Source organism: Gouania willdenowi, chromosome 12 (assembly GCF_900634775.1).
Source record: "Gouania willdenowi chromosome 12, fGouWil2.1, whole genome shotgun sequence".
NCBI classification, from domain to species: Eukaryota; Metazoa; Chordata; class Actinopteri; order Blenniiformes; family Gobiesocidae; genus Gouania; species Gouania willdenowi.
Genome location: NC_041055.1, coordinates 18,843,169 through 18,868,663, shown reverse-complemented (window position 1 = coordinate 18,868,663; position 25,495 = coordinate 18,843,169). Strand labels below are relative to the sequence as shown.

The 25,495-nt window shown below is 38.9% G+C and overlaps 1 protein-coding gene across 1 annotated transcript in view; it reads right to left on the bottom strand.

The window, feature by feature from the left end:
• Positions 1–967: 967 nt before the first annotated feature.
• The window catches only part of exd3 (exonuclease 3'-5' domain containing 3), a 42,089-nt gene continuing 17,561 nt past the window's right edge, over positions 968–25,495 (bottom strand). The window contains exons 20-21 of the mRNA XM_028463411.1: positions 2,901–2,967; positions 968–2,590 (exon numbers count right to left, since the gene is read on the bottom strand). Of these exons, the coding sequence (XP_028319212.1) occupies positions 2,241–2,590; positions 2,901–2,967 (417 nt within the window). The 3' untranslated portion in view covers positions 968–2,240. The remainder of the gene's footprint in view (positions 2,591–2,900; positions 2,968–25,495) is intronic.

Genomic DNA, 25,495 nt, shown 5'->3' with positions numbered 1-25,495 from the left:
GTTAGGATTAGGATTAGGTTTAGGGTTAGGTTATAGCAACAATTTTCAGGGTTAGGGTTAGGTTTAGTCTTGATCACGTGACCTAAACTGGCCAAATAGGGGCGCTACGTACGAATGGTATACTGATACGGCAACTGTACGGATAGCCATTGTCTTTTTTAAAATGGTAAAATGTGGGAAAGCTTGATCTGAAACACATTTTAATAATTGTTAGCTACATATGTGTAGAACTGTACATAGAACCGTAACATGGTTCCCCAGTTTTGTGTTAAATCATAATTGACAATTTTTATAGAATTTTCCTGACAATTACAATTACAAAGTCAATTAGCTCAACTCAATTACAATTTCATTACGATTATGACAGCGACACATTATAATTGACGCCAACCCTGCATGCTGATAAAATACAGTTGAAGAATCACAGCGATGCTGCACATGATTACGCAACATATCAAGAGTGATATGAAAATAGCGGACTCATCCAGGATTATGAGACAGACAGTGTATTAGGATGTTATCAAGGATATTTGGCGCCTGGCAGATGTTTGCGCTCTCAAGAGCCAACCGTGAGTAGCAGCTGGCAATGCAGGAGACCCTGTATGTGTCACTGATGCAGAGGCAGTTAATAATAGGCAGTACTGTATCATGGAATATATTTAACATGTAGTATTAAAGTGGTATGGATGCTAAATGTAACATTTTTAGGTGTGGAAATCTGAAAAGTGAAAGATGGGATTTTCAGTTCAAAAATGAAATCATTTGCTCGTCAGTGTACAGATGGACAGTTGTCGTCCTAACTTTAATGTGCTCTTAGAGGGTGTAGAAAACCGCTCACCTCACAGCTGCTGACAACACACCTGGCTCACCGATTCACCCTGTGACCCCTTTTAGAAAACCACCAAAGCTTCTCTTTCCTCAGCACAAGTTAACCGATCAATAAAAAAAAGGACTCCCACATCTGGTCTTGGTTAAAGATTCATACATTTTATGACTGTAAAAGGATTTGAAACTAAGCTGCCTGAAGCAGCGGAACGAAACGCCTAGCATCTATTTTCCCACAATGCCGCTCAATGTTGAGCTTTCCACCTCTTAAACTCCTCTATAGTGATTTCACATTTCTAATTTTAACATGTAATCCCAACAGAATAAAGGCAGAGTGAAAGGATTGTGAAGGTTTGGGATGGGTTGCTCTCTGTGACCCCCCCCCTTAAGCTCCAGCCCCCACATGGGTGTTACACCTGAAAAACATCAGTGAAGCTCAGATGAACTCATCAATATCCACCTTTGGGCCTCCACAATTTGCTTTACCGATTTAAAAATCTAATTCAGAAAATATAAACTATCAAATAACAAAAAATGCCTAGATTAGGAATGGGAATAAAACATTTATTTAGCATAACCTTCAAAATATCCCAGAGGCTGAAAATGTACTGAATGTTACAGATTTTGTCATCATGTCACATCACAATTCCCACCAACAGTGTGAAATGGAGAAAAAAACTCAGTAATTAACTAATTATTTCATGTTCCAACACATAACAATTTCAATCCAAAGTAAAATCAACATAATTTGATTGAAAAATTAAAAACTAAAACCTGAGGTAAAAATGAGATCACCTGGCAACCCTCTCTTTGGTTTACGAAACAAAACAAAAAAAACTGTTTAACACTTAAAATCTTGCACAATTTGAAACAGTAGAAAATGAATGTAAACAGTGAGCAAAGGGGATAAAAGCCCCACATTACATGTACTATATATCCTAAAGGCTTTACGTTAATTCTTAACTTAAATCTATACGTGAACCTTCAAACCATTTGTGCAAAGGTGCGTCTGTAGAACTAAAACAACTGTAGCTGAAACAACCACTAACCCGTAGATCAGTAAGGGTTACTTAATCAAACCCAGCTGTGCAACTTTTATTCATTTTGAGCTTTGTTTCTTCATCAAATCAGATGAATACATTTAAAGCATTTTTCTAATATATGAGGTAAATGATTTCCCACCTGCTTTAGAACTTTTAAAGACCATAAAACAAAGCCTATGATGAAAACAATTTATTCTTAACCGTTTCTTTAAACCATTTACCAAGCAGTTGATAAATGTTGAACAAAGCCAGCCACTGTGGTGGATTTATTCAATTTTGGTTTAAGAAATATTAATAGCAAAATTAAACATCAATGCAATACCAACGCCATTTTAATTGAAAAGCCACATAGGCAATATGCCCTAATTTATACTACCCAAGTTGTGCATCTGCAGTGGACTCACTGTTGTCGTTTGTTAAGTTTAACACCTCATGAAACATGGACAGAACGCGGCTAAAGTGTGAGCCCTCCCAGAATACTTTACCACACCTGCTACAGACAAAGAAGAATGGGATCTTGGGCAGGAGCCCGGGGGGAACAGTGTGCAGCTGGATTGGAGCTCCACCAGGGAAGCTCAAAGTGTCCGGATCCAGATCAGAAAGTGGAGCCCAGCGGCAGTTAAGGCCATACCTGGGGAGCCCGGGGGTCCCAGTGTCACATGGCCCCTCCTCCTCCTGCTGATTGGACAGCAGCTCAGCACAGTCATCATCTTTTAAAAAACCTACAAACAAAAAACACATTAAAGTCTTTGATGTTGAACACATTTTTGCCCAGAGGATGCACTGGTTTCCTTCCCAGTGTGTAAACATACAGTATGTGTAATGGTAACTGAGCTTTAGCATTGACATGGACTGGCCGCATGTCCAGGGTGTCCATTGCCAAGAGCTCTAAGTTACCAAAAATAAATAAAAAATACAGCACTAAGCAACTCTGAATGTAGTAAGCATCTGTAACACGCGTGCAAAATGTATTAAAGAAAATAAAACAATACAAGAAACTCACTCCGTAACAGTTCAAAATGTTTTTCTCACCTCCGTCCTTAAGCATTCTGACCATGTCATCTTTAGGAACCGTAACATACTGATCACTGTTACAAGCCTGCACAGAGGAAACAAAAGAAAAACAATCTCGCTGTTAAAAGGTACAATTACTAATGCAAAAAATTTTTTTTTACAAAATGTAATAAATAATTTATTCATACTTTATACTTTATTACTTTTGTGGAATCTAAATCAATGCCATGATGACTTTTTTGCCAATAATCTGCTCATGATGTGGGTGGGAAACCGTTTAATTTGGCAACATTACATTTGCCTGGAAAACAAAGGCAAAGATATGAAAGAAAATATATAAATCACACCTTTTTTTAATATTATACTCGAGGTCGTGCTGAAATATTCACACAACAGCACAACCTCGAATGTGATATTGCTTTTATACAACGGTTCGACAATCACATTTTATCAGTTAACAGTAATAGGTGACAAAATATTATGATTTGTTTGTTTATTTAATTAATCATTTGGCTCTGCCAACAAAAATAGTTCCACAAGTAGAGAGCACACAGTGTCCTGCAGTGCCAACGGTAATTAACGGTATTTAGATCAGCTGTATAGCGGAGTGATATGATCTGTAATTAGTCCCAGTGCTGCTGTTACTCTATATCAGCACTCTTGGAAGGTCCAATCAAATCACTTGGTTGGAACTGTTGTATGATGCAAATTTATCTGAAAGCAAATATCATCTTCAAACCAGCGTAATCGTCATCTTAAGTGAATTATGACCATTTAGAATCAACAGAAATGAAGACCGCACACAGTTTATAGGGTTAACAAAGTATCAGTTTCTCTAAAACAGTCCAGGTTTGAGATGACTTGCTTGTGTGTATGTGTGAGTAATATTCACATACTCATGCTGCCCAGTGTTCCTGAGTGCTTAAGGTCTCTCTGCTGAGACATTAGTGACCTGATGTTGGCCGGCCTCCAACGAGAGCACACACACTTGTCTGTGAGCCATCCTAACGACATGTCGGTGCCAAAAGCCTTGTCAGTATACACCTGAACTCCACCCAGCAAACGGCATTCCACTTAGAGGTGGGCTGTAAATCACACCACATGCAGGAGTGGGAGCTTCGTCTCCACCGCTTCAGATCCAACTCTCTCTATGTGGAAGCTTAAAAAACTCAAAGCGGTGACCACACAACACAAAAGTGTCTTTTTGTGTGTCTTTGTGGTGACAAAGGCCAGGACATGAGAAAGTGAAACAGAGTGCGTAGGCGTGGGAACAGCAACGCAACTAAAAGAATTTAAAAATGAACCAGAAGGAAAATGATGACAATTCGCAACCCTCTACAACTCAAGGCCCGCAGGCCAAATCCGGACCGCCAGAGCTTTCTATTTGGTCCGTGGGAAGATTTTGTTCAAGATAAAAATTGCAGAGAAAACTTCCACTAGATGGTTCAGTTGCAGAAATTTCAGTTCCTCTAAGTCTACAAATTAGATGATTTTATCTGACATGTGAGTGAAAGCCTGCAACATTTCTATGCTCATTATTTCATCACACATTGTTTGATAAATTGGTATAGCAACATTTTTCCTCAAAATGTACTGTTTCTCACAAAAAGTCAAGTAAAAATCTCTACAAATAATTATTTATGTTTTAAATAATGCAAAATTAATCAATTTACTTAGTAGCTATGAACAATTCAGTTGAATCATTGACCTAGACCACAGACCATACAATAATGATTATTGTCTTGTACATAATAAATGTTATTGTTACAGTTTTGTAATATATGTAAAACAAAAAAGCCCCACCTGAAAGTGCTATGTCAGGTTTTAACTATAGTTCTATAGTTACAAAGGTTACAGACACAACATAGTAACAATTGTCAGTAGATGTTTTAGGTATTAACATGCTCCAAAGTTAACTGTAAGTCATTTTGTCTACGCTGGTGACAGCCTGTCTTTTATGTGTCATGTAATGTACAGATGCTGACTTTAATTCAATTTGTGCCAAATACTATTTGCTGAAAGTTATTTCCAAGATTAACAAATGCAGTTAGTTTGACCCTGCAGCGTTGTTTTTGTCTTTAAACCTCACTAAGAAGAGCTTTTAAAAGACTGGATGGTTATAACATACAACACATTCATTAATCCATCCATCCATCCATTTTCTGACCCGCTAACTTACAGCACAGAGCAGATAAAATAATACAGAGTAAACGCAAAAATCCATGGATGAAGACAATATTTTAACAGCAGGCATTGATCATTCACATTGTAATCTGATATTGCTTCTTTTGCATTTCTGGCTCTGAATGTGTACTAACCACTAAAATTAAAACACTGCAATTGTATAAATTAATGTTATTGCTTCAAAGAATAAATCAATTAAAAATATGAAAATATTTATTTAGCAATGACAGTCAAAAACAAAATAAAATAAAATGTTTACCCTGACCCCACTCATACATTAAATCATATTGCACAGGCCTATAACTGACTGAGCTGCTGGATTCAGAATCAGTTTTATTGGCCAGGTACAGTATAGCTGCGAACAATACAAGGAATTTGACTTGGTAGTTGCAGCAAAAGAACACACATCAACACACCGGAGCAGCCATTTGCAGCGCCCTCAGTGTCACATTAAATATGTTATCTAATTAAAACACAAAGTGCATTGAAGTTCTTGATGAAAATCAGCTTCTACTGGTTTTATTTATTATCCAAGCATGTTCTTTAGACGCTCACACACCTCACAGTGTACATTTCTTGCGCACACTGGTTTCATTTTATTTTCATCCAAGTAATGATCTTTATAATGCCGACCATGTACAGTCGTTATAAAGTTCAGATGTGCACTGACAGCAGAATTGTGGCACAAAAATAATGCCATATCAAACCTGATGCTGTCAACGTGCAGCCGTGTTTCACATTGCTGTATAGTGTGTAGAGGTCTGTGTTAAGGTTGCATAACGCCGTTACTTGCAGTCAGTTACTTCCCAAGCCTGCAAGTGAGCACCTTGTGCTAATTATTTATAAGATCAAACTGGGTTGTAAATGGCCCCTGATTGGACATGGACACCCCTGCTCTACAACATGGAATTCCTACCGTGTGCATACAAATGCTCCTCGTATATATATAAATGGCCAACACATACAGGTGGAAAACAGGCTGAGCTATTTGTTTAACTCGAGGGTTCCCAGAGTTAAGCAAGCCCGAACCTGCCGCCAACTCTCCCGGATAACATGTGGACAGGCAGGCAAACACACAAGCACGCTATTGCAAACACACGCAACATGAACAAACAATCCTTCTATTAATCTAAATACAAAGCGGAAATATCCTGCAGATATCTGTGAACAAAAGACTTTCACTAGGAAAAGTGATTTAAATTTGCCTCGTCATTGACTTGCACGCTGGATTGAGCAGAAATGCCAACCAAACACATTCCTCAACAGATGGCTCATGTATGCTGTACGTCTCAAATGGTGACATTTGAGTCCTGTTTTTGCCCCAAAGTGTTTGAAACACAACACAATCAACTTTGGTCTCATGTCAAAACAATACTGGCCTGTCTGCTCTGGAAAATTATTCGTTTTGTGCTTCTCATGAATAGTCTTCAGCTGGCCAGATCCCTGCAGATGCACTACATCATCATCTTATTGACTGTTACAAACTTTTGTCCTCTGGCCTCAGGTTTCTTCCAAATAACAGTCAAGCCTTTACTGATCACATTGACCATGCCGTGAGAATAACAGCAAAACTACAACATCTGCAAATATGCAAGACTTGAAGTCAGCGTTCCCACCAGGCATGTCGCAATTTAGCACTGCAGGAAGCCCTTCAATTCACAAAACCACAACAAATTAAAACTGTGGATGTTAGGACACATTTCACATTTTCTTTTCCCCAACTCAGCAGAGTCGGAGCCAGGCGCAACATTGTTACACTTGGGCTGTCCTTTTCAGGAAAAACTCCAGCGTTCTCACACTGCGAATGTTCCTTGCCGTGACAACAAAAGCCATCTAAAGTGTGATAATGTGTTTCAAAGGATGGGAGATGGTGGAAAAAAGGAGGGTGGGGGGTAGGAAAGAAAAGGAGGGAGAGTAAAAGAGGGAGGTGGGAGGGTGGGAGATTTTCCCCACTGCTAATGTGCTCAAACACAGCGCCTGGCTCTGTGGGCAGCTCCCATGGGAAAATCCTCAGCCAATCTCACAAGGCGGTGCTTCTGGGGCCGATGTAGGTCACATGGTTAAACCAGCCAATTGGGCACGAGTGATTGATTCAAAATGTGGTAAGTCAGGTAAGGGGCAGCGTGGGAACTGGAGAGTAGAAGCCGTCTCAGTTAAAAAAAGGCTGCCTTTTCTGTCATGAGTAAATTTCAAAACAGATTGAAGGGCAAAAAAACCACTGAGGAGAATTAGCCAATAAGACAAACTGGAAAAAAACAGCAAGGATAATTTTGACTAACTTGAAAATTTAATAAATGTTCCATACTTCTTTAGCTACGGGTATTCACATGGTTTAGGATAAACTTTCTTGGATAGGATGAACACAAATTATTATAAATCTTGTCTTTTTCCAATTTCATCACTTGTTAAAGAAGAATATAAGTCAATCATGAGGTGAATTGTTCATCATCTTTGACACCCTTTTAATGTCAATGAGAAGCTTCATTGGAAACTCTCAGCATGGTCAAAGTTGTAAACCAACAAAAAACAAGTCTGGGATTTCCCACATTATGAAAAAGTCAACCACAGTCATTTGAAATTATCACACTCAATAAAAACACTACAGAGAAGTAATTAGATCAGGGGCTCTAATAGAGCATCACACAAAAAGATCAACATGTGACTGACATCTTGATGTGTGCACAGACTGCTCTTTAAGCAGCAAAGCTCAAAACACCAAGGAACTTTGTTCACATCCTCAAAATGACAAGAGCAAAAAACTGCTTTATGGTCAAGATAACACATCCATAACGACTCAGGTGAGAACTCCCAGTTCAGAAACACGTTGAGTGTTGTCGGAGCATCGTGGGAAGGAAACAGTTTGGGCAGTTTTTCAGTTAATGGATGATACATTGTACAGTGTAGTTTGTAGTTAGCGGACTATATACTTGTATATTTATATCTACCGGTGATTGGCTTTTCTTGATCACTTGATCTTGGAAATTTTTGTTTTTTGTATAACCTGTCTTGGTCCTTGCAGCTCCGCCTACAGTTAGAGCCAGAAAGTAAAGTTCAGTACCACACGTGTTATGCTTGTTATAATATTCTGATCTTCTCCTCGAATGAATTAAAGGACAGCGGACAATAGTTTGGACACCCGTTTAAGATTATATTGAATTGGAGAGGATGAAAAAAGTATAGTTCAAGGACAACAAGCGTAACATTAATTGTTTTTAATACTTGTTGTAGAGGCAAATGCACTGCTGAGCTGTAGGAACATGGAGAAAACACTGTGGTGACATATAAAAGTACTTTCCCACAGTGTCTTAAGGGTCCCTGGCTAGCATCTCAGGCCAGCAGTCTGAGGTAATTACCAGTTCTGTTAACTAACCACTACCAGCTGACAGCAGCCTGAACTTGGACCACAGTAGAGCCTGTCTGGGCTTGACATCTCACACACCTTCCTCTTACTCACTGCACTTACACACACGCACAACTTCCATAGAGTGGTGCAGACATGCTAAAGATGGGAAAAAACAACTTAAAAAAACTCATTCTTCTCACACCCGTTCCTGACTCATGTTGCACCCCCTCATTTCACCTGCACAGAACGTAAATTATACAAGTCACTGATGTTGCATCAGACTTTCCCAGGAAAACCAGTGCCCAGACAAAGCACAAATCCTGCTGCTGTTTGTGAAGAATTAATGCAAGCTTTGAAAGGTCAGAGTATAACGTTTTAAAAAAAAAAATGTAATATAAAATACGGGGTAGCAATGTCTCAGTGGTTCAAATTCCTGTTTGGCCTGAAGACAAAATAGTTGCTGATAGACTGAAATATTCTTCATGAATCAGGCCCATTTCAAAATAAGACAGTAAACACAGTAGTCCAAAGCTGTCTAAATGTGCTGCTTTAGGTCCTCACACAATGTTTAAATCCGCTTGTGATGAGTGTGAAATCAAAATAGGTTCAGGCGTCGTCCACACAGAAATGGATTTGCAGTCCTTCGGTTTTTCACACTATTTCAATACAAGATCATAATGATGTACTGTATACCATGTAAACTATCTAACCGCTAACCCAAAAATGTGACTAACTTATATTACAGATGCTGGGTTTTTAACTCACTCTTTAAAACCCGGTCAATGCCTTGCCACACTTTATCAGAATGCCATTAGAACAGACAAGGACGGCTGACTAGTGTTGAGTGACTAGAAAATTAAACACTGAGAAATGTGTCTGACGTGAAGAAAAAACAAAAGAAAATCACATGCACACAGTGCACAATAATACAGTCAGAAAAAATCTTATGTAAAAATTCCAATGTCCATTTGCCCACGCACACTCAGACATCACACACTTTTTTTTACACACACATCAAGCAAAACTACATAAACCCATTAAACACAAGGATGAGAAACTTGAGTGGGCCTGACTTTAAAAACGTTTCCTTGATTCTATTACCTCTGCTAAGGAGGTACCCTAATATGTTCACTGGCATTTATTTGTTTGTCTGTTTGCAGGATTTTGTCAAAAATACTTAACAGATTTTGACACAATTTTTAGCAAATATAGACCTTAGACCATGAAAGAAAGATTACGTTATATTTTGGAGTGGATCTAGAACAATATACTGATTCTGGATCAGTTTCAAATCATTATTGGTGAAATTAAAAAAAAATGTCGGTTTGTAATTGAGTTTAATCCGAAATGAATGCCAATTGCGTATTTCAGCACAATTCTTTGAAAAAAAAATGGGAGTGCCCCAAAACTTGGACCTATTTTAAAATTATTAATGGAGATGAACATTTCTTCCAAGTTTTTAAAGTGTGAATGATCATGGTACCGTGATCCGGATCACTGATGCAGATAACTACCAATATCTGGCAAAGAGGATATTTGGTGCTCTCCGAGTGCTCTTGTTTCATTATTTTTTCATTATTTGTAACATGTAGGAAATTGACATGATAATACAGAGCCAAAATATGATTGCTCTGTTAATAAGAGTCAATGGGAATGAAAAGCCGTTTACTTTTGTCAGTAAATATTTGGCAACATTTTTCATTGGTGCATTCCAAATATCGGTACGCAGCTCTGCTGCTCATCCTACAAATGCATGTTGCTCACAATTGTGGTAACAAGGGAAATAATCAAGATTTTCAAATTAATCATTTTTTTGCCCGTTTTGTCCACACATAAGAAATATAAAGAGGTATTTAGTGTCTCTATTTTTTCAAAACAGCTGAAATAAATGACATGTTTTTGATCATCTTCTTTACTTGTTTTCTCCCTCTCCCTCATAATCAGTCTACAGTTGTCAACTTTGTTTTCTTCCCATTCTCCTTTTCTCACGCAGCCAGTCGTTATTGGTGCTCTCTCAGACGGGTAATGAACAGGATAATGGTCTCAAGTTTAGCAGATAACAGTCGAGCCATTTCACAAATAGCACCGATGCTTTCTCTACCAGTGTTTTCTTCAATTTTTCTCTCTCCTTTTCACTGGCCGTCTTTCACCTCAAACATTTTTATTTTTCCTCTTTCCCAAATACCATTTTTTCCCCTCCATTAACGTCTTTTCAGGAGGTCGATATCTATGGCAACAGTTCAAACAAACAAGTTTTAACAGTCCATTGACAAGACTGATTGTTGGACATCATCATCTTAAAGGGACATGCTATAACAAGGCTATCAGTATTGGTTGAATGTTAAAGCCTTGGTCTAATCACAAAGCGCCAATACAAATTAAACCCACAATGCAACAACTCTAGTTAAATATAAGTTGAATGTGAAAAAAGTTGAACACCTTTTACAGGCTGCATGGACTCAAAGGTTTATTAGATTAAAAAAAAAAAAATTCCAAAAGGGTTTTTGTGCCATTTGCAACAAGAAGGCACTAAAATGGATTTAATGCCTGTTTTTGTGCATTCTGCTTCTGTTCAAGCACAATATTGCGACATTTAGAGCTTTGCTCGACATGCGCTAACAATTCTCAAACTGTCACTACACCCACACAATCAAACTGAAATTCCACCCAGTGAATCCATCAACCAATTCTACACCTGCACAAGCCTGCAATGCCTCGTCATGGGAGAGCCACTGGCAGATTCCGTCGACAGGCGATTATCTCTGCTGTTGCATACTTTGCCATTCCGTCACTCCCCTCCCCTCATTTTTCCTTTTTTTCTAATCTCTTCCTGATGTACAGGCATGCAGGGAATGTTATTGTAACGCAGAGTGATTCATCCAGGACTGTAAATATTGACAGTGGTGGCTACGGCTGCTGGTCTGTTCTCTTCAGGAGCTGCAAGGGAACGGAGAGGAAATCATTCTCCCACATGGCTCTTTGACAGTCAAGGTGTCAGTGTCATAGTTTGAGCCAACAAATTGCTTTCACATTGGCTTAAAAAAAGAATACTTGCAGAATCAAATACGTTTTTGTGACAAACCCAAGCAGGTATAGTTAGCATAAAGGCAAGGTTTGTCCAAATGATTGTCCCATGGAAATGAGTGACAAAACTTTGAAAAACTTGCTGTCAAAAACATCAAGCAATTACCAAAGGAAATGGCCAGGTCACATGCATGTGACATTATTAAATTGCAGATTTGTCTTTGTCGACACTCGTTACACGTTGCTCATAACTCATTGTAGGTAAACACAGAAAAACAAGGCAGGATATGCTTGGGCTTCAGTCTGCACCTTGTTTTGGTAAATAAAATTTGTGGTTGTGGTCTTGATTTTTGTATGGTATTGCAATTTGTAACAGCTGTCCATAACAAACTAAAAGTAAAGGTTGGAAAATGTTCATCAATCCCTGCGAAAACAAAACCGAGAACCCTGAACTATTACAGGGTGTTTGGGTCTAATTTTTTTTTTTTTAGCAGCTTCAGCTTGGATACCCGAGTCTGTGAAGCATCCAAACACATTGGCATGATTTCCCCAAATCACACGTTACCAACGACCAACGCAAGTTGGATGATCAATGACTGTCTAGTGAAGGACACAATAGAGTAAGATGAAAGAGAGCAATGTAATTACAGCTTCAATCTCTTATTACACCACTGGTATGGGGGAAGGAAAACACAGACAGAGATCAAGCACATTTATCAAAGTCCTTCCACTATCAGGCCCACACACCTCAAAGTGGACAGGCTACGGACAGAAGAGATAAAGGGAAATAAAAGAGGAAAAGGGGTCAGGGTTAAGTGGCAATAATGATATGGGATAAGATGCAAGTAAGTGAGTCCATCTGTGTGTGTGTGTGTGTGTGTGTGTGTGTGTGTGTGTGTGTGTGTGTGCGCGCTAAAGCTCACTTCAAAGTGGCTCATGTAGTCTTGTTCATGTCAACAAGAGAGGCAGTAAGGGCACACAGCATTATAAAGTTGCGAGGTTGAGGGGGGAGGTTTAAAAAAATGAGGGTGTGGGGCTAAAAAGGAAGCAGTACACGATGTTGGACAAAGGCTACAGAGAAAGAGAGCCGAGGTGGAGGAGGGTAAGGAAGGGTTAAGCAGAAGTGGGTCGGGGGTGAGAGGTTGGGTCATGTGAGTAGAGGCGGGGTGAAGGGAGACTTTCAGGGAAGAGGTTCACCTTTAATGTGAAGGCAGTGAGGTAAAACCGTATAAAGGAAGGACGGTGGAGAGCGATTCCGTGTTGTACAGCACTCTTATTTTCACCCTTCCTTTCCTCCCCCCACCCCCGCCATCTCTGCACCCTCTCCACGACCGGGACCAGCAAATTCCCTAGGGCCAGGGGCAGTCCCCTTTCAGTCTCCAGTGACACAGTAATTAGAAGTGTGGGAACTGAATCTGTCCCTCTTTCTGAGCCCCACACTCACTCACCCCCACCCACTCCCTCTCGCCCTTCTGCCCTTTAATGCTCACTTGCTCTTTCCCTCTCTCCTTTCACTTGGCCCTGGCGCCCTCTGACCAGCTCCTGCCCTTCCCTTGCTCTCCTCCACTTCCTTTGCCACCTTAGTTTGCATCCTACCTAAAAATTACACTCAGATGTTTTGCATTAAAATATATCAAATCAGGGTCAAACTAAAATTAATATTTTGCTTTAATGTTGAAATGAGTACAGCTGCACCATTCACATTCATCATGATGCCAAAATCCCATCAGTGAATCTGATCAGCTAAATTAGGGTTAAAAAAAAACAAAGGCAACTACATGAGGCTTAATCTAATTATTAAATCCTACAACACACAAAATTCAATGCTGGCTAAATCCTCTTTTACCACCTGTGATGTTGATGGGAGCAATGCATCGCACACTCTCACACACACTCGAACTCAGTCTCCATCCACCCCCACTCTACCCTGATTCACCCCCACCTCCGCTACAGCCTCATAGTCCTCTATCTCTTCAAACAGAGCAACGCTGTCTCTCCCGCTCCCTGTCAAGCCCACCACTGCCCACCCCCCCCACACACCATTCGCTATCTCCACGGCGATAACCATGGGAACAGCAGCACTGTGGGAACGGGCCACCAGCTGACCAAAATAGACAGCAGGAAAATGGGGGGAAAGAAAGACAAGAAAGGACTCCATGCATTTAAGGAGGCCTTGTGAGAGTGTATCTGAGGGTGTATCAGAAATCCATGGGATCACTCAGACAGACAGGTACTCAGGCATCCTCACCTCTGGTTCCCCTCACAACTAAAGGGGGGATGCTAGGTGACTTGACTTGCTACACTAATTAAAAGATATAAGGCTTTGGAAAAAGATGGTGAGACACACCGTTTCTTCTCACTCACACATGCTAAAAAAACATTTTTATTGGTCGAGAAGTCACCGGTTTGCTGTGTCCCAGGCAAAAATAAAATTAAAATGATGACACCCTATACTACAAACAGAGAAAGCACACCCAGGCACACCCACAGCTGTGATCCTTTTGAATGTACACGCGTAAAAAAGCAGCCCTGATGAATGGTAAGGACGAATTGACTGGAATGGTTGGTATTCAGAAAGCTGAAGTGATGATGAAGTGCCGGGAAGTTCTTAAAAACCCTTTGTTTAGTCCATAGAAAAAGTGAAGAAGGGTGAGGTTATCGGTAACACAAACTAAAACAAAGATGCCAAACAGAAAACACAATGACGCAGTTTTCAATCGGAAGAATTAGCAACTGATGTTTTCTTAAAGATGAGAAGACAAACTAAACTGGTTGTCTTATTTTAGTGGGTTTATTTTAAAATCCATTTATAACAAATGTCTCAAGTCCTAGACACACATCTCATTTTCAATTCTTTGCTTATGTTCTAATTTTTTTCTTCAAACAAAAAAAAACTTTGATTTCTCGTCATTTTTATCCTTTAATCACTTAAAAGTTTTTTTCCTTCTTCCGTCTCAAACAATTGGCATGTTTGTGATATCATCTTTCCGTTCTCTCCCCTGATTTGTATCAATCCATTTATTCTATCTATAGCCACCCCCACCCTCCGCCCCTTGTTCTTCTAGGCCTTTCCCAGGCCAAGCAGCCTGACCTCCCGAGCCTTCTACCTCGGCTCCCAGGGGTTAGAGGGTGTGTGCCTCTGACCATTCCCAGCCTACGAAGACTTTCACTTGAATTTAACTCTGTGAGCAACAGATGAGAAAGAGGAAACAAATCCGGTAGAATATGTGCGTGTCTGCACCCGCCAAGTCTGGAGCTCCCAAAGCAAACAGACTCCTAACCTCTAGATAGCATCACATCACGCATATACTGGAACCTTTGGGAAGAACCACAGCAAGAAACAGGGAAGGTTTTGAGGCCCGACGAGCCTCACATTCCAGAGGACTACACATGCACGTCGCAAGCAGAGAACAGGAATCAGACATTGTAACAGTGATCACAGAGCATACAGGCCTACACTTATAATTGTGAGAACAAAGTTTGACTTCCCAGTTCTTTCCAAGAAGAACAAAACAAGTAGGGGCTCTGATTTTTTTCAAGTTTCAAAATTTCCCAAATTGTGTTTCAGGGTTTAACCATTTCCGTGTCATTTTACACGTATCTGTTTTGTTTGTATTTCATCATCTTTCCCCATTTAGATGACTTTGTTGGCTATTAAACTTCCCAAAAACAAAATAAACATGCTAAATAGGGTTAATAGAGTCAACAACAGTTATCAGATTTACATTTTATTACATAAACGGGATGGTTTCTCTAAAATCACACAAGATTACGTTGCAAGAGCGACGTTAGCCACACTGCTAGAACCTCAGCCACCAGTGTTATTGGGAAAAATACCATGGAAATGTGATATGTCTTGCATGAGATCCTATGCAGCCCTGTGATTAGAAGTGCTTCTGTTGTGACATGTCATCAGGTAAACTCATTACCAGTTCAGCTAATACACCATCAGCTTAACATGTCTTTGTACAGTTCCTTTTCACGTTTAAATGAATTTTCAATCACAGGATGACGAGATGAATAACACGTAGCACAAGATTTTGAATGCAATTATGTGTGGAATTTTGTCACATTTGTCACACTTTCTAGACATTCAATCACCTGTTTTCCGGTAACAATAGAGTGAAAGTGCGTGATATTGTCCCAATATTGTGAGGCATTTCTATGTCATGTTAGGGCACGATTTTAAATAAGAGAGAAAAAAACAGGTCAGATTGCTTTCCCCGTTTAAGAACGTGAACCCTGTTTTTTCCATCTGAAAAATCAGAGGCCACAAGTTAAAAAACATCACATCACATCACTGGGGCATTAGCATTGAAACAAACACTGTAATAGTCATTGGTTAAGTTCCAAAAACACAAATTAACAGGGATTAACATTGATCATCTCCTCAAACTGTACAGGGATAAGGTTACTGTTATCAGAGGCAAGCAAACCATCAATTTTCATCTGCAGGAAACTTACCGGTAAGACTGATGTCAAAAAAATTATGTTCATTATTTTTACTTCCACAAAGGCGGTAATATATTTATCAGTGTTTATTTGTTTGCTTGTATGTCTGTTAGCAGGATTAAGTTAAAAGTACTTAATGGATTTTAACAAAATCTTATTTAAAGATAGACATTACACCACAGAAAAAGTTATTACATTTTGGAGAGGATCTGAATCAATATGGTGAATCTTGATCAGTTTAAAAATATCTCTCATCATTGGCAAAAAAAAACTGTTATGTTTGGTTGGTTCCTCAATAATTAGTTTTATTCAGATCTAATCCAGATATCGTGATTTTAAAAAAAGATAAGTGGTGCCCATACATTTAGATCTACTGTATTGTTATTATTTCGGATAGAAATTTCTTCCAAGCCTTTCAAGTGTGAATGATCATGGTACCACGGTCAGAATCCCTGATCCAGCTAACTGCCAATATGTGGCAAAGAGAAAATTGAGGGCTTGACGAAGGTTTGCGTTTGAGTGCTACCACGCAAGGCACTAGCTATTGGGAGCCAATAGGTGTACAGATAAAGCTGAGATCAAGCCCCCAACCTCTCGATCAGAAGACTACCTCTCTACCACCGGTCGCCCAGTCAAACCCAGTCAACAACTCAATGCTTGTTGCTTATCTAACAGTCCCCTGCCCTCCCAGTCATTGAATACATTGACTGTAACATGAGCAATGATTTGCATTAATGTCAGGCTGGGAGATACAGACCAAAGTTATTCTTTCATACTTCTTAATCAGCGATATATGATATATATATTTAAATAAAGTTTTAACTGAAAAAGTATTCAGGGTCAAAAATTGTGGTGTAAAATGCCACACAGACAGTTTCATTAATGACTAGCTGCACAATATCAATGTTTACTACTTTCTCTCTCATAAGTGAGAGCACATGAGAGTTCTATGGCAAGGCTTTTTTTAGGGCAGACCTGCTCACAGTTCATAGGCCACATTCTGCAATCTATCTGACTGTAAGCGTATGTGGTCGCTTTGCAAAAGGAGGGGCCACGTTACCACGTGGGGGAAAGAGGGGAGAAGGTGTCAGTGACTAAAAGCTTAACACTGAGGCATAAAAACTGATTGGCAAATAAATCAGCCAGTGGTGGCTTAGAGAAGCAGACTTTGTTACTTGAAAGTTGCAGGTTTGAATCTGTTGTGGGCAGAATCAGTATGGCCCTTAACATCAACTGCTCCCCAGGCACTACAATGTGGCAATACATAAATATGACAATAAATTAATCACCTCACAAGGTAAAATAATATAAATTATATTGTCCAGATAACAAATGCATGTAAAATGCAGTCTTCATGTAGGCAGAAACAACCTTCTGGAAAAATACAGTATGTCTTATTCATAGAGAGCTTTGGATTCTTGCTCCGCAGTCGCTGTGCACCTGGGAGTAAAAAAGTGTAACCTAAAGTAATCACTTATCATATAACATGTGTGCAGCAAGCATGCATATCGCAGAATTACACATCTTACTACAAAAGTTGGCCTGTGCACCACAGAGCCGCATTGATAACGACTCTAAACCTCTCGGCCATTTCTCACCGGCAGGTATTAGCAAGTCTGACAAGAGTTCTTCATCATCCTGGCTGGTGTGCAGCAGAGCAGGCGGGGAAAAAAAGCTTGAAAGGTTTGCTCTGTTGTGGTGCATGCAGAGTGTGGGAGAATGATGTATGATTCACTAAGCTGCAAAGACTAAAGATCACATTTCACTATCGCAAGGGAAACCATCAAACCATGACCACAGACACAAAGGCGATCACACCAGCAGTATCAGGGAGAGAAGAACACCATCGTCAGTGCTGGTTCTCACGATTTTCTCCTCCATTAAAAATGAAGTTGATTTCATTGCATGAACAGAATGTAAGAAAAATCTTTAGAATTAGTGAATTAGAGGTGTGACATACTCATCGGAAAGGAAATTTAATTGAGTTGATTCTCAACTGGTTTTAAAGATTTAAGCAATTCTTAGCAGTGGTATGGAACCTGTTTCTGGTCAGGGTTTGTGGTCCTTGGCTGACCTAAGGTTTGTTATTGCTCTGCAATGATTTCTGTGTCCCTTAGGAGAGTATTTAGAAGCATTCAGAGCAGCAGTCTGGCTTTGGAGCTACTGTGCTCTGCAAAACATGAAACTTCCTCTTTCTGTGTGTGCGCGTTTAGGAGGAAGGCATCAGTAAGTGGTTCCCTCTCCCTGAGCGGCAGGGGAAAGTAGACCCTCTCGAGTGCCTCTTGGCTTCCCCCACCTCCCCCGGTGAGCCAATACCGCACACAAGCACGCACGCACAGTCCCGCGCGCACACACACAGTGTGGTTTCTTCTCTGGAGAGGAACATAAACAGGGCTGTCTGTCTGCAAGTGGAGTGCTAGTTCTCATGACATCACCGCCCAGCAGGAATGTGCTGCTCTGCCACGTCAAAGCCCTTCACTTCAGCACCACATGCATGCACGCGGAAAAAGATTTATGCTGATCCACATTTACACAGGAAAAAAGCAGCAGTTAAGTGACATACACCTAACGGCCATTATGGGTTATTCTTCACTTCTGGCATTTTCTTATCCTACAGCTGTTTGTAAATTCCCACACATCTTTCGACAATAAAAAAGAAAAAAAACTTTTTCACAGCGTTAACTTTTTTTTTAATCCTTGTACTTTCATTGTGTCTACACAGATTACTGTAAATGTTTGCAAGAAAAGAGAAGAAACTCAAAAGAGGGAAGCTTTAGCACCTATGAGAAAGTGTTTGTGTGATTGGGTGGGGTAATATAAGGGGTGAATGGGAAATTACGCACTAGTTCATTGTATTGCTGTTTGGAGGAAAAGCCCTATTGAAGCCCTCCCTCTTTTCTTCTCACCTCTCTTCCTCCTCACGTTTCTACCTCTCCATCACTTCCTGCCTTACATTCATCCTCTTTGCTATCTCTCCTTTGCCTCTTTCACCTTTGAACCTCACCACCTTTCATCCCCTGCTCCGTATTTTAGCAAACTGTTGTCTGTGTTTTCTTGCCATTTCTTTCACCCCACTTTTTTTTTTTTTAACTTTTCATCTTCTCTGTTTCTCACAGGCTTTCGAGGGGAAAGCAGAGGCAGGAAGCAGCTTGGCTCTCAGACAATGGAACACATCAAAATCAAAAAACAGCACCAGCCTCACCAACATCACACACACACTTAGACTTGGTCACACACAAACAGAGCAAGACAAACAGGACATTCCAGTTGCCGGCTGCACCGGATTCCTCGCCTTGGCTAATCTGAAACGGAGAGTGAGACTGGGAGTGGAGCGGAGCTGAGAGTCCGGGGGTGAGAACTGTGGGTGAGGGAGAACGCGGGAGATGGAAAGTGAGAAGCCTGACGAGGGGGTGCGAAGGAGAAACTGATACAGAGAGGGAGCGAAAGACATGTTAGAGGTGGTTCAAGAAGGAGGGTCAGCACTTGTGAAGCTTTGCCAAAAAAAAAGATCTGTGGCTTTAAAGCATAAGCATGTGTCAATGTTGTTTTTCATAAAAAGAAAAAAAAACAGTTTGAATGTCGTGTTCATTTTTAGAATAATGTGTCTTTCTATAAAGATAAGTTTAGTAAATTATTTGTATTTTAGATGTATTTCTATATCTTGATGAAACAAATCACACAATGCATTGTTTTAAAAAAGAAAAATAACAAGAATTGCCTCAGTTTATCAAAGCTCATCTCCCATTCTTTTTAAGTCTGTAAAAACCAGAATATCACATTAGTCATAAGCAATGGGGTAGGTGGTTCACATTGGTCCATAGAAGTGTATTTGTTTAGTGGTCAACTTCATGCAAAGATTAATATCACTCAAAATGGCTTTTTTATACTATATTCAAAGTATGAAAAATGAAGAAATCACAAGAGAGGCTAAACTTTGGATTGTGCTCAGGATCTAAAAGTCGATCATCTAAAAAACTTGAGACCAACTCAATGCCAAGGAAAAAGTTAAGCATATTCCCATGCAACACACTGGTGCCATTGCACTGCTATGCTATCCTGGGGCCAAACTGACTGTGGGAAAAAGAAAGCAGGTATGAGTATGTGTGTGTGTGTGTGTGTGTGTGTGTGTGTGTGTGTGTGTGTGTGTGTGTGTGTGTGTGTGTATTTGCCTAAACAGCTGCAAAACTCTCTGTGGAATTTTTACACCATTTCCAAAGCCATCCTAGTTCTCTACGCTGTATGTTTTTTTTGTTAAATAGGTCCTTTTTGTCTTTTAACCATTGGTATTTAGTCTTTATATTGAACTACATTACGATCAGGAAAAGTGTTTAAGTATTTAAGGGAAGACTGATACAAAACAAGAAGACAGTCATCAACATCCCCAACCAAAAAAAAAAAAAAAACAGAACAAGGGCAATAACTCCAGAAAAAATAATTGTACGCTTCTCATTTTCAAACTCCATCAAGGTATTGATACCCTAAGCCAAACACCGAATTTGGTTATCGTATCTTAAACACTTTCTGAGAAAAGCTGTTCCCTTGAACTCGGACGGACGGACGGAGCTCAAACCTATATCCCCCTTCCACACTTTGTGGTGGGGGATAAAAAAAACCCCACTACACAAAAAGTCTGCTGAGAAAAACCATGTATATGCTAATGCTAACATTTACCGCAATCGGCAGTGATTTATATAACACCGTGTATGCTTAACTTTCACAAACAGTCTTAGGAGTGTTATCAAACAGAACACTTAGAACATACGCACAAACGTGTTTTTTCAACCGAAAAACACAAGTTATTAGAGACCAGTAGGCCATAGGCTTTCAAGATGGCAACTTCCGACTACTACGGCAACAGTGATAGGTGAAAACACACAGTCACCCAGAGTAAAGAAAAACAGAACAAGGGCAATAACTCCAGAAATAATAATTGCGCAATTCTCATTTTCGAACTCCATCAAGGTATTGATACCCTGAAGCCACGCAATATATTTGGTTATTGATGTTTGAGCAAATTAACTTTAAACCGTTAAAAACTAAATGAATGCAGAAAATACTATTTTCAGTGCGAGTATTATCAACTTCTCTGTAAACATGGACAGATATCAGTGCCTCTTAACAAGCAAAATTAACTTGTTTATGAAAACTGGAAAATTTCACTGCTTATGAAAAATAAACATTTCAGTCAGTGCATTATAATTTAATCAACTGGGTGGTCTATGAAAACCTGGGCACACATTTTACCTTATACTTACCGCCATGTGTAAAGTTCAACCGAAACCTGCGCTGGAGATTGCACATACATTTCAGTGTTAATACTAATATCAATTTGTTCTTTGTAAACTTGAAAACCTGAGAACATTTAACTTGTAAAAAAAAGGAAAAAACAATAAAATAAAATTAAAAAAAATAAATCGATATTCGGCGCTAGTGTATCAATATCGTACCGCAAGACGAAATATAGCAAAATATCGTATCGGTATTTTGGCACACCCCTAATAGTTTGGAAAACGGTAAAAGCAAGGGCTCAACTATTTCAATATACATATTAACAAATTAAATAACTTTAATTAATGAGTAAGACAGTGGTAACCCCTGTTTAATATATGATTTAATTAACCTAACTATCAGAACTATGGTACATGCTATTTTAATTTTAAACAAGACTAAATGCTGTGACCCAGGGTTTCAGGATGAATTCCAACTAACTATGCAGGTGTTGGTTCTTGAATTTCAAATAAATGCGTCAACTTCTAATTCACTGAAGCAGACAAATCCAAAACAAAAGCCTCCGAGTCATAAAATGAAATCGATCTGAATTTTGTGGCCATGTCTGACTTGTTGATTTATACGTGTTTAACATTTCAATGACAAGTCAAGCATCCATCATAGTCAGCCCTGATTTGGCTCCCCATCAGACAGGGAAAAACAAACAGCATGTCACCCTTAGGACAAAAAGGACAGACGTGAAGTCGGCCAATCAATCTTTCATGTCTGTCTGTAGATACCAGAATGAGCCGTGATGTGTGTAAATGACAGTTTAAACCACTATTCGCTGCAAATATACGAGTGTCTGCAACCAGAGATGTGCAGCCCATTGCCACACACAGTGGGAAATATTTGAGATGGTTTCCCTCGGAATGTCTTGGCGTAACTATGGAACTCTCCCCCCACCACACCTCCCCTCCTCTTCCACTCATCGTTGCTTGCTCTCATCTCCAGAGAGGCAAGAGGCAGAGTGGGTAACGGCAGGAAACTCATATGTCCTGGGTTTTTGTCACCCCAATGGAAAGACCATTTCTCATGCATTATTATTATTATTTTTTTTTAAAACAACCAAAACTGGCAAGCTGGTTTAACTTATGGAAATAAAATCATGCGCTCTCTTTATGTGACTGTTAGAAAAAATGCCAACTAATATCCATAAGTGTTAAAAATCTCACTACGTGTGTGCTACCAAAAATCTCACATTCCCAACATTCACACATGAACAAACTAACAGAATAATGCACAGAGAGCCAAAATGCATGTCTCAACCTCTCACATTCCTCCATTTCTCAGCCTGCGGCTCTTTGTAGATCAAAGCGCAGACAACAAGTCTTTCTATCGCCTTGCTTTCCTCCTGCCCTCCTCTTTCTTCACTCTCTCTTCAGCACCTCACACACACAAACACTCACACTTTCTCAGACGCTCGCTACAAATTAGGCCACATGTCAACTGTGGTCTTTGAATTTCTCACTCGCGCAAACGTTTTTCACCTCTTTACCTCACTGCCATCACCCTTTTCTTAATTCTCCCATCCGCCCTCCACATCTCCACCCTACCCCCTTCCCCTCCAACTCTCTCACCCCTCCCTCTCCCACAGTGTGGCAGTTCCTGTTGCTCTTGTTTTCACTTCCCTGGGAGCTGGGAACCTGCGCTTTAGATGCAACGGTGTCGACAACACCGCGCTCTCAAAGTGCAGTGTAGTGATTTAAAGTGTTCTGGTGCCAGACTGAACAGGCCTAGGAAAAGTTTATTAATTTTAGAGTGTTTGTGTTTGTGTGCGTGTGTGTGTGTGTGCGTGCGAGTGTTGGGGCGGGAGGTTAAGAATAGGCACAGCAGGCAGTAGTGGTTGCGGCAGGATATAGCAGAATTTTAAAAAAAATGGAGTGGAACAATTATCAAACTCCACCCTCCAAACAAAACCATTATGGTAATCCCCAGAGGTCGACTTTCACAATACAGGAGATGTAGACGAATCTCAAAACTGAATTTTTAATTTTTTTTTAATTGTATGAGGTAACAATTTATGGGCTTAGATTTCTTGTACATTAAGCAGGAAAAAAACCCATAAGTTTGAGGCCAGGTAAAAAGGACAGTGATTCAACACATCAACTTTAAAGACATGTACATGACTACCACCCATTTTATAAATGACTATTAATGCACCAAAACAACTCAAAATCGAACAAAAATTAATAAACACTAAAATCTATCAAGTAGGGGTGTCCCGATAGAAATTTTTCACTTCCGATACAATACCAATATTGCAGCCTTGAGAGTAGATCGACACCAATATCGATCTGACACAATATCAGCATCAATCATACTGACTTTTATTACCTTTTTTGTAGTGTAGAATTTTAGTAAATGCTGAACAAGTAAGATTACTCAGCAAGTATATTATGAGGAAAAAATTACCCATTTATTATGACCTTAAACATACGAATACTATACAATTGAACAAAATAAATACATTTTAACAAGTAAAGTAGGAGACCCTGAAAAATAACCTCAATAAAAGCAATATATATAATATTTTTAAAGAGAAAAATAACCACTAAATATTAAGGAAATTATAAGACCCTTATAAATAACGTCAATAAATCTAATAAAAACTATATATGTATAAGAGTGCTAATGTCTGAGGTTTTAGATGCATGCCGATATAACCAGGTTTTTAAATGTTGTTGCTGATATCCAATATCAATATCGGATCGGGACACACCGTATCTAGTGCCTAATGGTCACATGATGACTTCTATTTCCATCGCAGAAAATCTGCTGGTGTTTAGATGCTTTTCAGCTGGCATAACGAGCAACTAACACTGTAAGTAGTACTTAAATACTAAATAGTGTAGTAATTATTACACGCAATGCATCTTTTTTTTTTATATGGTAGGTTGTAGCTTACAAACACTTCATAGAAAAAAAAAATCATAATCATAATTATCTCCGGAAGTTGTGATGCTGAGTCACGTAAAGGAGCTGCATCATTTACCAGGTTTGCCCTGCTCTTATGCTAAACTATTGAGCAATGAAAATAATTACGTGCAACAGACTTTTAAGGGAACAAAATATAATTTTCTATTGTCCTTTTTTAAAAGTAAAAGAAATTGGAAAACAAATTTGATTGTGCACACCCTTTCAACTTTATTTCCAGCATATAGAACACAACACAACACACCCTGTGGAAAAGCCTTTCTGATAAACAGTCTGATTTATCAGTATTTTCAGTTCCAGGAGGAGATACTGGATTTTCAGGGCAGCACAGATGATAAAATAATTCCTGATGAATTCTTTACATCTTACTTAACCTCTAAAGCGTTTCTTCATTGTTGAACTATGCAGACAGATACATACACACTACAGGTCAAAAGTTTTAAAACATTATAATTTTTCCAGTTTTTTTTACTGAAAATTATTCAGTTTATTGTGTCATTGCACTCTGAAATGAAAGCATAGAACAAATAAGCATTTTGAGTTAAAAAAGAAATGATGGAATGCATGAACAATACTGTTCACCTGATGTTCATGAGGGTCTGGTACCACAGTGTGTTCCAACTCTGCTTCTATGCAGACAGAGGGGGTTGGAAGTAACCAAGAAAAGTTGGAACACCTGTAAGAATTAGTAGCAGCAGCTTTCAAAGCTGATTCAACCCTCATTGCTGCAGAACAGCTTTAAGTTATTCACCCACTTTGTGTTCCCTGAAAAAAGCCTATATGTATAATTCTGAAATGTACATTCATTTTCAGTTTTGGGTAACCAAACCTTTTTTTTTCAACCTCTGGCTGTTCAGTACTTACCTTTGTACTATTTCAAGCTATTCATTGGACTTGCACGACTTGAATTGCAATAAATAACTGGAAAAATTAGGGTGTTCTAAAACTTTTTACCAGCAGTGTGTATACATACATATACATACATACATACATATACATACATACATATATATATATATATATATATATATATACACATATACATACATATACATACATATATATACATATACATACATACATATACATACATACATATATATATATACACATACATATATATATATATATATATATATATATATATATATACACACATACATATATATATATATATACACACATACATATATATATATATATACACACATACATATATATATATATATACACACATACATATATATATATATACACACACATACATATATATATATATATACACACATACATATATATATATATATACACACACATACATATATATATATATATACACACATACATATATATATATATATATACACACATACATATATAAACACTGTATATCATGTATGCTTTT